Source organism: Fukomys damarensis, unplaced genomic scaffold (assembly GCF_012274545.1).
Source record: "Fukomys damarensis isolate Sample0158 unplaced genomic scaffold, DMR_v1.0_HiC HiC_scaffold_19, whole genome shotgun sequence".
In the NCBI taxonomy this organism is placed as follows: Eukaryota; Metazoa; Chordata; class Mammalia; order Rodentia; family Bathyergidae; genus Fukomys; species Fukomys damarensis.
In genome coordinates, this window is record NW_022900931.1 from 54,300,014 (window position 1) to 54,313,627 (window position 13,614).

Sequence of the window (13,614 nt, forward strand, 5' to 3'; positions counted from 1 at the left end):
GCTTTTTTTTTTTTTTTTTTTTGGCAGAAAACCCCAAAATTTTTCTGTCTGTCCTCATTTCCAAGAATATTCCTCCCCAATGTTAAGTGCTTTGCTGGTGACTCTCAAATATAGATTCCTACTTCAACTCTGCACTCCAGACCTTTATATCCAGCCACATGGCCACCTTTGTTTGGATGTCTTGTAGACATTAGAGATTCCACAGATAACAAAGTCAAGCCACCAGCTCTCCTTAAGTTTCTCCATCTCTAACTTGCTACTTCATCCTTTGGTGGCTCATGCCAGAAACCTTGAAGATTCTTAGATCTCTCAAACCCCCACATAAAGTCTCAGCAGATCCTCTCAGCTTTACTTTTACAAGATCCACCGTCTGTCTGATCATCTCTCAATCTCCACCTTTCTCTCTACTGGATTGTTCCAGCCGCCCCCTTTCTGGTTTCTCTACTCTCCTGTGGTTCCAGATCATCTATTCTGAACACAACAGCCCATGGAGACTTAAAAGTCTCCATCAGTGCATATCTCTGCTTAAAACAGCTCATATTCAAATGTAGCAGGTCTCAAACAAACTCCCACATCCTTTCTCCTCCACCCCTGCTAGCTCTCAAATATAACCCAGAGTTCTCATCACCTACTAGGACTGAGTGGTCTGTCTCTTCCTGCCTGGCCACCTCCCGGACTTTATTAACCACTCTGCTGTTTCCCCGTTGGCCACCCTGCTGCCCTCCTGTTCCAGGTCCCTGTGGATTGCTCTGACTGGCAGGTTCTTTCCCCCAGGCATCTGCCTGGCTCCCTGCCTTGCTTCTTCTGGTTTCTGTTCAGTTTCCACTTCACCAGTGGAGCCTTTCCAGTCACAGCACCTGCCCTTGCTGTCCTCCCAGTCCTTCTCTGCTGTACTTTTTTCTGCATTACTTAAAACTGTTTTTACATAGTAAGGATTTTGCTTATTTACTTGCTCGCTTCTCCCTGTACTCTTAAATTATAAATTTGATGAAGGCAGATATTTTTCTACTGTAGGCATCAGAAAAATGCTCATCACTTAATGGGGGTCAATAGGCATTTATTGAATGAATGAATGAATGAAATGGGGATGGTAGGTTGAAGAAAGAATCCAAAGGTGATTCATTCTCTACCTTTGATACCTACATTTCCTCAGTCATTTCCTTTGTTTGCAGTGAATTCTCTCCCTCTTCATCTATATCTGTGTGCACACGCGCACATGCGTGTGTTTCTGTATTGTTTGAGTACTGGGGACTAAACTCAGGGCCTTCACACTGGGCACTATGTTCCCAGTATTTTTTTATTTTGAAAGAGTCTCCCTAAATTGCTAAATTACCCAGGCTGGGTTGGAATATACAATCCCCGAGCCTCAGCCTCCAAGAGTGCTGGGATTACCGGTATGTGTTACCACACCAAATTGCATTGTTCTTTGTTATTAGGGCATAAAATCCTTGGGGTCAGAGTCTCAACTTTTACCTCTTTTTGTTTCTCCAGCCAATAAATGTTCAGTTAAATGATGGAGAAAGGTAATTGTCATTTTCTAGAAACATTCACTAGTTTCTTCCTAGTCTTTCTCCTTGTGCTAATGTTTTGCGCTGTTACCTTGTTATTTATTTGACATTGTGCAATGTGCATATCTTCCTATAGAATACTCCTGCAAAGCAAGGACTCCGTGGAATAAGTAGGGTTAATGCACACAGTAGTCGCCTCAGTAGCACAAGGCCACTGCCTGCTTCAGCGCAAGCTTAGTGGAAGTATTGTCACTTCAGCTGCAGCCTTCCTGCCTCACAGACAGCGCCTGGCAGCTCTCGTGTCACGGCTCTTATCAACTCTAGGGCAAGAATCCTTCCATTCTAACAGATGGACATGAATTTAACCAGACAATAAACCATGTATGTGCCATAAATATGTTTGCTGAGGGCATGATTCCCAGTACAGAACTCTTAGAACAGCTGTCTTATCATGAGCTACTGTTGCTTGGTGAGATGATTTGTTAACATAATTCTGAAACAGATAGCATTCATAAAGTTAATCGCACATTGGATACCCTGCCACCAGCAGGCTAATTATTTGGGGGGACAATTTTTTTTAAACAGGAGTTATATGCATGAGATTTTAAAGGCTAATTTGATGCATTTCCTTTCCACATTGGGTGTCATTTTCCTAAAAGGGCTTGTTAACCTTTGGTGCATTGCCCGCAACTTGCCTAAATACCTGTGAGGGACACAAATCATTAACTGTGAACAGCCCCCCCTTCCCTTTTTTTTTCCTTGATGCTGTCCTTTTAGTACTTATATTAAATTACTATATAAACTACTAGTTAAATGGTTTTATCTGCACAGTTCTTTAGAAATAACAGTTCTTTTGTCTTTCTACTTTTTTCCTGTCATTATCTTCAGAGATGTTTTCATTCTTTCCACAAATGCTGCTTTCCCGTTAAACTTATGCAAATTAAATTGTGGAGTATTTGTTCGTTTTGCATTCTGTAGAGGGTAACTTCTATTGGTGTACATTTTCATTGGTGTGATCCACCAGGCAAAGTATAAATTGCTGTAAAACTGGAAAAGTGTTTGAGTAAAGCAGATGTTCTCTTAGCATGAACAGATGTAAAACTTGCAACTTTCTGTCTAATAAAGTATAGCATTTGGTTCTATACAGCTGGTGCCAAGATTGCCAATTAATCATGTTTGAATGCATTTTTACTAATTAGATCCCCCTCTGTTTGGGTGTGTGTGTGTGTGTGTGTGTGTGTGTGTGTGTGTTGCATGTATTGAGAGAGGGGTGGGGCACAGAAGCTTTCTACTTTTAGAACTTTAAGCAAAGTTTTTTCCCCTCATCTTTATAAGGCTGTTTTGTTTTATTCTTAGAACTATATAGGAAGTGAAGCCCATAGATGGAAAAGAATAATTCGATTCTGCAGCTGGAGCTCCAGGTTTGATGTGAGGCTATTCCATTGAAGGCAGTATTAGTACTGTGAACATTTTAAGACAGTCAAGGTGAAGGGAGAAAAGCAAATTAAACTGGAAGCTGTTTTTCCCTTTCATTTTCATTGACAAAAGCTAATGACTGCTTGCTTAACATCACTTCATGGCCCATATGATTATATGACCAAATAGGGAGTTGAACATACCAGAACTGATGCCAATTTGGATTTTTTCTATAAGAAGCAATAGAGCAGTTTTTTTTCCAAGATTAGAGATGACTGGAGGTAACATAACTACTAAGAAAAGCTGCCTTTATTCCTGTAAAAGAAAACACATATCAGTAGCAACTATGGAAACTAGAAAAGCTGCCTTATCCTGTGTTGTTCTTTTTAAAAGCAAGTGTGCTAATTAAATTTCAGAACCTCAAGGGCCTTTTTTAATGCTTAATTCCCCAAGATAAATTTATTTTTTGTAAAAGGAAATTCAATATATAAAAAAGTTTTCTGTCTCACTCCTCCCCTCTCATGTTTCTAGTAGGAGTGAGTTAATAGTGATACAACCTAATAGTTTGTTTTTTGGAGCCAGTAATTGGATGTTTACACTTTCAAATAATTAAGAGAGTATTTCTTCAGTGCTTTCTTTGTGAATTAATTTATAATGTCTTTAAAGGACAGGAGAATATTTAAAGGATAGGGGAAATACCTGAAATAATTTTCAGGACTGAAGAGGAATAGCATGAGTAGTTCTTTTAATGAAATATTTATCACCATTTGAAAACCATGAGATGAAGGGGGAAACAAAGATGCGCTAAAAGAAGTTCATTGGTTCAGAAGTGGGATGCTCCGCGTTTATCGTCCTCCCTCAGTTCATTTGTGCTTATGGAGTGTGGATCTGCTGTGATCGGAAGAAGGCATAGATGAGATTACATTTAGACAGTGTGCTAGAGATTCTAGGACCTGGTTTCTGGGAAGACTTGGATAAAAGAATCTATCATGACAAAGATTATAGCTTTTTGTTCACTAATATGTTTACATGTGTATCAAATATACCATCTAAGTATGAGCAGGATTCTTCCAGAAAATCCCCTTCATCTTCTTTACTCAATGCCTCCTTATTTTGAGTTAATAAAAGCATCTTGCAACAAATTGACTCATAGCCATTACTTTTAAGTGTTTAGTTCTTATCCAAAAGCAGTTGAAATATTTCGTGTAAGGGCCAGGGATTTGGCTCAGTGATTCGCCTCACAAGTACAGGGTCCCGAGTTTGATCTCCAGTACAAAAAGAAAAGAAAAGAAAGAACTATTTCATGTATCCATTTACCCACATGAACATCTTTCTAACATGGTTACACTGGTTGAAGTAAAATTCATGTAGAAGGTCTAAATGCTTTATATTCTTAGAATAAAAAGAAAAGTATCGACCACTAATGTTGCTAGCCTTTATACAGGTATCTAATGCAATCATAGTTCTTTTCATTTGGCAGGTTTTTCATTTATAATGTGCCTCTTTGGCATATCACTAATATTACTTGTGAATAGTGATGTTTTTTAATTTCTTAAAATTAGTTTTCTGTGAAATAAAGCAAAACATTCACTTTAAAACAACTTAAATGGAACTAGTTACTAATTATTTCCACTTTTTAAGAAATTGTTTATTATGGAAAATAAACATTCACAAAAATAGAATGGTAGCACATACCTGCATTCCCAGTGTTCAAGAGGCTGAAGCAGGCGGATCATCTCAACAAGGATCACTACGTAGTGAGTTCAAGGACAGGCTGAACTACATACCAATGTCTGCCTCACAAAACCAAAAAGAAATGATAAAAAACAAAAGAAAAAGGAAAGATTTCTTGAGACTATATTCTTGAAACTGTAAACTGTACTTGTTGGCTTTTTCTCTTTTAAACTGTAGTTCTGTATCCTGTTTCTACAGTGACAATACATATTGAAATAAAATTAAGTCCTCTAAACCCAGTAGATCTAACTTTGTTTCAGGAAGTGGAACGAGAAATCTCATTCAGAACAGAATGTGGATTATATTACTCCTACTACAAGCAGATGCTGCAGTCTCCAACCCTCAAGCAAGGTAATTACAACTAATAGTTTCATTTGGGATCGGCTGTATTTTATGGAGCCTTTTAGTCAGAACATACTTTGCACTAAAGCATTCTAAATGCTTTATAGAACTTGTGTAGTTTTGTCTGAATTTGTGTGGCTTTTCCTCATTAATGTCTGATCATCCCATACAAATGGTTCACACTGAAAGAAGTTACATAATACCTTGTATAACTCCCCTGTCCTTGCTTTTAACTCTGTCCCAATCCCCAAAGCAATCTCTTTGTGATTTCTTAGTTTGTTGTTATTTTTCTAATGATCATTTTAAAGAGGTTTTTGCAGGTGAAAGGAGTATTATCTAAAAATACTGAGCATTTTGGTAATGCAAATATAGCTGTCTCTCTTGTCCTCACTGCTGCCATTTATTCCTTTATCCGACAATTGCCCATTTTCCTGTATTTTCACTTAGGAAGTAGTTTAGAGCCTCCTTACCTCTCCTGTTTCTAATGGACGCCTCCCAAGGTCTTTCTACTTAATATGTCCTCCATGTGCTGTGCACACATGGCAGACAGTTGTCCCTTTCTAGGCTTTCCTTGGAGTTCGTTGTGCTATCTTTGGTGAGAATTCTTCATAGATGATATTTTGTGCATCCACATTTATCACAATAGGAGGCATGAAATTTTGGCTTTGTTTTTATGCCATAAAAAGTAATCACTTGGTTCTTGTGTTGATAGCCAGATTCATCCAGCATAAATCCACTTGGCCTCTCACTGACTGGTACCAACAACCATTGATGATTACAGTGGACTCTTATGTCCAGCCTGACATATAAACAACTGGGGTTATGACCAGAATTTTAGTTTTAACTTACAAAGTCAAGTTGATCCAAATGCTAGACCTCCTTGGGCTTCCAGATGGTCTTAGATACAGATTTAACCCTTAAAGAGTTCTGAAAGGAATATGACAACATCCTTTCCTGTGTGGGGTTATAGTTGAGGAATCCTCGGTCAATGTTTTAAGAACACTGAGATCTGCCTGTATACAGGGGAGAGATTTAGAAGGCTGTGTAGAAGAGCCTGAGCCTTCAGTTGACCAACTTGAGCTAGAACCAGCCCTTGTGAATGAACTGAGTTTGTAAGTCAAGGGTTCACTGTATTGGCTATATCCTTTATTCCAATAAGGCTGCAAAATAGTGACATTCTAAATCTCTCATTCCTCCTCTGTTTATTAAGTGACACTTTGTTGTATAGAATATATTTTTCTCATCAATTGATTCTTAAACCTGAGCTACAGTTTATACAAGACAGAATAAGTAATGATTTTTCACCTATACAGGCCAATCCTACTCATATGGATTCCAAATTTACAAAATCATGCACTCCCTGAAATGTTTCTGTAACACCCAAATCAATAATCATGGTGCTTCCACAGCGTTCATGGACATATCCAGAGCTGGGGAAAAGAAGGAGCCAACTCTTTGCCTCTATTCTCAGAGAGACTAAAGCAGAGGGAATGCTCTATCTCAGTTTAGCTCTCATCTTACAGTAACTGAGTTACTTTCTTGTTACTGAGACAAAATACTTGACACCCACAAGTTGGAGGAGGAAAATTTCATTTCAGCTCACAATTTGTAGAGGTCAGTCCATAGTCAGCTGGCTCCAAGACAGGGTGGCATGGCAAAGGGGCATCATAGAGGAGAAGCAGACCATGGCAGAGCAGTCAGAAAGCAACATGCAGTGAAGCAACAGCAGCAAGCCTCCCTTTCCCTATCATCCATTTAGGCTATAAAGCCTTTTGGGTGGTACCACCCACACCCAGGGTTGGCCTTCCCATTGTCCTCACCCAGAACTATGCTAAACCAATCAGTTGACCACTTTAGTTGTCAAACCCTTAGACCATATTCACACTTACTCCTCATTCATGCACCCTAGATCCGACTACCTCCAAAAAGCTCTACCTATGAGCACAGGAGGCTTCAAGGGAACATCTAGAAAAAAGCCACAACAGTGTCCTTTTCATAGTCCATTTAGTGCCATGAATTTTTACATTTTTAAGCTGTTTGCTGGTTTTATAGTTTAAAAGGGCCCCCACAAATGGTGTGAAAGTGCTGTACAGGTTGCCTAAGTGCAAGAAGGCATTGAGGTACCTTACAGAGAAAGCATGTTAGATAGGCTTTGTGTAGGTATGCATTATATTGCTGCTGACTACACGTTAAACAATGTAAAGAAAGTGTTTTAAACAAAAACACGTAAAGCAGAGTTATATATTTGATAAAAGTATATAATGATAAAGTTGTAAGAACCTAAGCCATTACTTTCTGTTAATTAAAAATTCAGTGTTTCACTTTTTCTCACAACTTTATAGGACATAATTACTATGAATAATGAGAATTGGCTCTGTTTGACAGTTCATGGAATTTTGAGTTGCTTCTCTGGCATCATCAAAACAGAATTTCTCATTTGATTGGGGGAGGTACTCCTAGAGGGTAAAAAACATCTGGAGGCATTTTGGGTTGTCACAACTAAAGAGGGTGTGGCACTAGCATCCAGTGAGAGGCTAGAGGTACAGGTAGGTATTCTAGTGTGCACAGCAGCCCCACAACAGAGAACCATCTGGATCTAAATGCCAGTAGTACTGAGGCTGAGAAACTGCTTTATAGGCACCTGAGTATTTTCTTAAGTATTGTGACAAACTCAGAGGTTGACATGTTTCAGCTCATCCATTATCATTCATTAAAAATGTTCTTTTAGTGCTCTCTTCAGCAGCACATATACTACAAAAGAATATTCTTTTAGAAAATTTCAAACATATAAAAAGATAGAAGAAATCCTCTAGTGTATCCATTACCCAGCTAAAACACTGATCAACTCGTAACCAATCTTATTTTGTCTGTGTCCCAGCCCCAAGCTGCGGTAAATCGAAGGCCTCATGTTTCTTCATCTGTAAATATATCTGTATGGTTCAACTGTGTTTTAGCTGGGTGATGAAGTTCAATGGAGTTTTTGTTTATTTGGTTTTGTTTTTTTGGTACTGGGGATCAAACTCAGGTCCTTGTGCTTGGGAGGCAGGCAGCAGAACCACTGAGCTAAATCCCCAGCCCCCAGTGGAGTTTTTAATCTGCATATCTGTTTGAATCCAGATAGCCTTCTGCGCCTCCTCCTTCCCCTCTGTTTCATGGATTCCATTTCTTTCCTGTGCTGGGTGTTCATGGCTTCCATCACATTCCTGAGCTCCTCTATCTCTTTATCTGTATCTTTCATTCTGGTCACCATCTCTGTAGTTATCTGGGAAATTGTTTCTGCTTAGATTTTTTTGCTAGAGCCTCCTTCATCTGCTTTGTTACTTCTGTTACCACCTCATAGTCCAGGTGGGTGGCTTTCAGATTGTTCTACTTCGTTGCCCCTGGGGTTTGCCTTGGGTGAGCTGAAAGTTTGTGGGGCTTGCATCTTGTTTAAGTGTTTTCTCATTTTCTTTTCTTTTTTTTTTTTAAGTTGATCCTGAGTTGATGGCAAGTAGCTTTATTGCCAGTATTCAGAACCCTTAGAAAATGGCTACTTCTCAGAAGTGTCTTCTAGGTGTAACTAGCTTTTGGGTTTTTTGTTTGTTTATTTTTGGTACCAGGGATCAAACTCAGGTCCTCGAACTAGCTTTTACATTTTGAGTCTGTTGCAGGATCCTACCTGTTCAATTTATTGGGCCTACTTGGCCTAGCTGCCAGTTCTTTGGCACTGGCCTATAGGGTTTTTGTTGTTGTTGTTTTTTAAGACCCTTAGGAAAATTCAGTCTTGGTATACAAGGAGGAACAACTAATTAGCACAATTATGTTACCTTGGCTAAAGTAGTACAATCAACAATAATAATAGCATTAAAAATAGTCTAGAAAATGACAAATTGTAGCCCTTAATATGGCTTATTTACCCTTAGGGGAGAAGATTTACAGTGGGTTAGGGGCTAGAAAACAGAAATAGGAGAAGAGGAAGAGGTCAGAAGCAAGGCTGGAGAACCAACTTTAAGAAATTGATGAAGACAGGTGAGAAAGAAAAAAGAAAAAAAATAAAAATAAGAGCAGAACAGAACAGCAAAAAACTAGAAACTGTTCAATCAAGAAAAAATCTAAACAAAAGAAAATAAGAACTAGAAAGTAGGAAAAAAAGGAAAAGATAAAAACCCCCAAACATCCAATTCAAGGTGCGTCTCTCTGTCACTGTTAGACAATGTGGGCAAACAAAGTCCAGAGCCAAATTGATTAATCTCAGCAAGATAGCTGCAGCTTCACAGTGGGGTACTGGAGAATCCCAGCCAGCCTGCCCCTTTAGTTCCTGTGAAATTCAGTCAGGTTTCTGGCTGTGGGACTGGAACCGGATTCTTTGAGCCTACATTTTAGGTGTCTCCTGCCGGCTTGAACTCTGCTCTGTGACCTTCTGCTGAGTTGAACTTGGTACCCACACTGAGGCACCAGAAGTCCACAGATGGAGTCTGCCAGCAGCTATTCTAAGTTCCAGCTCAGCTGGCCCCTCTCCAAGATGGCCACCAGCCAGTCACCCTCTCCTGGGTGAGGTCTCAATCTGGATAACTCACCAGCTGCTGCAGTCTGGTTTGTCCACTGGTGCATTTCTCCATGGGGCTCTAGAGTTGTCATTAGTCATGGTGCATCTGCAGTTTTGGCCCACCCTTCCCTCTTGAAGAGTCCCGGCTCTGGGAGAAAGCACTGCTTGGGACCTCCCTCCCCTTCATTAAAGTTTCACTCTTCACTCTCCTTGTGGACTTCAGTTCTTGCCTCAGATCCTTCCTGGGTCCTGGAGACCCACTTCCCTCTCCTTCTCCTCACGCTGCTTTATTCCAGTGTAAAGACACCAAGTCTCGGAGAAGTTCTTTCTCTGCTGCTCACCACCCCACCATCTTCCCAGAAGTCCTTTTGCAGATTTTTAATTCAGCTTGCCTGTTTTTTTATTTGTTCTTGTTCTTTAAAGTACTGGGAATTGAACCCAGAACCTTTGCACTAAGCTAGACCTTTATAAAATTTATTTTCATTTTATTAGGACAGAATCTCACTAAGTTGCCCAGCCTGGGCTTGATTTTACATCCTCCTGCCTCAGCCTCCCGCAGTGTTGGGATTATAGACATGTACCACCACACTCAGCTAGATTTTTATACAGTTTTTGAGATGCATGTACATTGCAGTCATTTGATATATATTTGTGTTTTCTTAAATATATCAATGTTTCATCTTTTTCCCTGTAGTTTTTTGTCAAATACACTGATTTATTTTATACAGTTTCCCACTTTCTGCATTTTTATGGAGTCCTGTAGTGTCATTTTATATCTTTCCTGAATTTCCAGTTAATTGTTAATTAGCTTAAGGCTTGCTTGGATTTAGGTTCTACTCTTTGGTAAAAATACTTCCTAGATGGTATCATTTCTGCATCAGAGGGCACACAGTGTCTGTCTGGCTGGCTGTCCATTACTAAATTCCTCATTAGTGTTTTACCTAATTATTTGAGCACCATTGATGATGGGCCGGGGATTTAGCTCAGTGGTTCTGCTGCCTGCCTTGCAAGCACAAGGACCCACGTTCAATCCCTGGTACCAAAAATAAATAAATAAGTCCATTAATTTTATGTATTGTAAAACTATGATTTTCTATTATTTCTTCCAGTATTATTGAATAGAATTTTTTTAATTTATCAGATTTTTTTCATTGTTTATTGGTACTTTTTAGGTATACAGTACAGTTACATTCATCACTGGGATCTTGTACCTTTACATGACAGATCTTGGTTCTTATTTTTCCCCATTCCCCTGCCCTGTCTTTACCCCCTCCACCCTTCCCTATTTACAAAGAGTTTGTTTTCATTTTTTCCTTTTCTCATATTTTTATTTTCCCTTCTTTCCTTTCCCCTACTCCTCCCACTTCCCCTACTCCTTTAGACCTTTTCTTCATATTTCACGTTATCAGTTATACAGTTTGATCCTTATTTACACTTTTTAGTTTTTCACAACAGAAAAACTATTCGGTATTTACACATGTGTCCTGTTTATTTCACTTAAGAGTATGGCCTCAATGTGCATCTATTTAGCTATAAATGTCTGCAGTTTCTCATTCTTTATGGCTGAGTAGTACTCCATTTTATTTTTTAAAAGCCACATCTTCTTTATCCAGTCTCCAGTTGATGGGCAAATGGGCTGTTTCCAAGTTTTAGCTATTACAAACTGTGCCACTATGAACATGGGGTGTGCATATATTGCTGTGATATGATTCTTTTAATTCTTTTGGGAAGATATCCAGAAGAGGAATAGCTGGGTCAAATGGGACTGCTAATCCTAGTTCTTTGAGGTATTTCCATGTTGATTTCCACAGTGGTTGCACCAGTCTGCACTCCCACCAACAATGGGGAAGGGTTCCTTTCTTCCCAGAATTTATTTTTAAAGAATACGTTTTTCTCAGTAACTACTTGGTAAGCCAGTTTAGTTCATAGGGGGAGCAAGGCAGAATAAATATTGGTCTTTTCTGTTTGTTAGTTTTAGTGTGTGTTGCCTTTCTAGCTTGCCCTTTAGATTGTTTTTCTCCTCTACTAGGGATTGAATCTACAAGTGCTCTACCACTGAGCTATATCACCAGCCCCTTAAGTGTTTCCTTGTTAAGTGTCATCATAACTTGCAGATTTTTAACATTTTTGATGTGTTTCAGTCCTTGGCATGCTTACATTCAGTTGCTTAGTTCCTTTCTGGTGAGTTGCCCACTGTCTTTTTGCCATGACCCCGGCAGTCTTGGGCAACTTCGTTTGCCTTTTGATAACACAAGATGTTTGAGGCCCATTTTGTGTATTTTCTTCTGCTGCACTAGAATCAGCTCTTCCTCCCAGGAGCTCTATCTTAGTGGTTATTTAGAGACTCCAATTTTGGTGCTGAGGACAGTTAATGCTAGTGGATGAGTCACGATTTCCAGGTCTTTTTAGCGAGGGTAGCTAGAAAATGTGATTTTTTTTTTTCCCTATAGGAAAATATAAAGGTAAGAATATTCAGGGCAAAGTTAAGACAAAAGTTTCTACTCTTGGGGCCGGAGTTTAGCTCAGTGGTGCTGACGCCTGCCTTGCAAGCGCAAGGTCCAGAGTTCAATCCCAGTACCAAAAAAAAAAAAAAAGTTTCTACTTTTTAATTTTTACATCTGTATCCATTTTTTTCTTAAATTGAAAAATTTGGTTCCTTGTGACGTTAACTTTGTCACTTACTTGCTTTATGCTGCCATTTACATAATACTTTCAAAGCAACAGTAATGATACTGCTACTAACAGTACGATTACTTGAAAACAGTTTAAGTTCCCTTTTCAATCCCTTTTCGGCTTAGGCTATAACCCACCCAGGGATACACAGTCGCATTCCTCTTCTTCAAGTCAACTTGAAAGAGTTTTCTGAAAAACTAAGCCACTGATTCTGTGGGTTTATTTGTTTTACCTTAGTTTTGATTTTCCAGGGTTTTCTGTTTAACTTTTGGTGTTATAAAATAGGGAACATTCAGAGACGTCTACCTCATCGCTGTTCCCTCCACTCTGTTTCCTTCTTTGAGAGTGGGAGTGCTGGAAATCAGACCCAGGGCCCTGTACATGCCATATTCACTTTTTCACTTTTTTGCTCTATAGATAATCATTTTTATTAATTTTTGATTTATTCCTCTGACGTTAATGTTACAAGATAAGCAAATCTTTTAATATGTTCACATTTTCCCTTTTGTTATAGAAAAACTGACTGCTTATATATGCTACTTCCTCCTTTGCTTTTTCCACTCATCACCAAATTGTGGGGGTCATTTTACAGTAGAATGAAATGATCCTTATTCCTCTTTGCTGCTGCACAGAACTCTTTTGTGGGGATAACCATACTTGATGCAAATAGTCTCTTTTGTTACTCTACTCAGCATAGTATGACAAAGTGCCATAGACTAGATAGCTTCAGCAGCAGAAACTGATTCTCTCACAGCTGTGGAGGCTGGGAGTCAGAGTTGGAATGGAGAGCAGCACGGTCAGGCTTTGGTGAGGACGCTTCCTACTTTCAAATGGCTACCTTCTTGCTGTGTGTGTTCACAAGACAGAAAGACTGGAGACAAGCTCTCAATGTGTCTGATGTTTTTTGCTTTTTTGGTACCAGAGATGGTACTCAGAACCTTGTGCTTGCAAGGCAGATGCAGTGCCACTGAGCTAAATCCCCGGCTCAGATGTTTCTGTTCTTATAAAAGACTAATCCCGTCATGAGGGTCCTGCCTTTCAACATATGAACTATGGGGGGACACAAACATTTAGGCTGTAATACTCCTGCATTAGTCTTCTAGCTCTGCCATAAATTACGACAGACTGTGACATAAACAACAGAAATGTATTTTCTTGCAGTTCTAGAAGCTGGAAGCTCAAGATCAAAATATCACTAGTGCTGCATTCTAGTAAAGCCTCTCCTCCTGGTTTGTAGTTCACCTCTACTTTCTGTCCTCACATGCCTTTCTCCTGTGTAAGTAGAGAAAGGGAGCAGAGAAAGAGATTGTGCAAGCCCCAAAGCAAGCAAGTGCAAGCTCTTCTGTGTTCCTCTCCCAGTCCTACCAAAGACCCCACCCTTGTGACCCTGCTGAGTCTGTATTACTTCTTATGGCC

General features: G+C 39.4%; 1 protein-coding gene across 5 annotated transcripts in view; it reads left to right on the top strand.

Annotated features, from left to right (window-relative positions):
* Positions 1-13,614, top strand: part of Dpy19l3 (dpy-19 like C-mannosyltransferase 3) — a 76,563-nt gene that overhangs the window by 21,643 nt on the left and 41,306 nt on the right. For all 5 annotated transcript variants that reach the window (XM_010640992.3, XM_010640990.1, XM_010640994.1 and 2 more), the window contains exon 4: positions 4,919-5,009. In XM_010640992.3, coding sequence (XP_010639294.1) covers positions 4,919-5,009 — 91 coding nt within the window. The remainder of the gene's footprint in view (positions 1-4,918; positions 5,010-13,614) is intronic.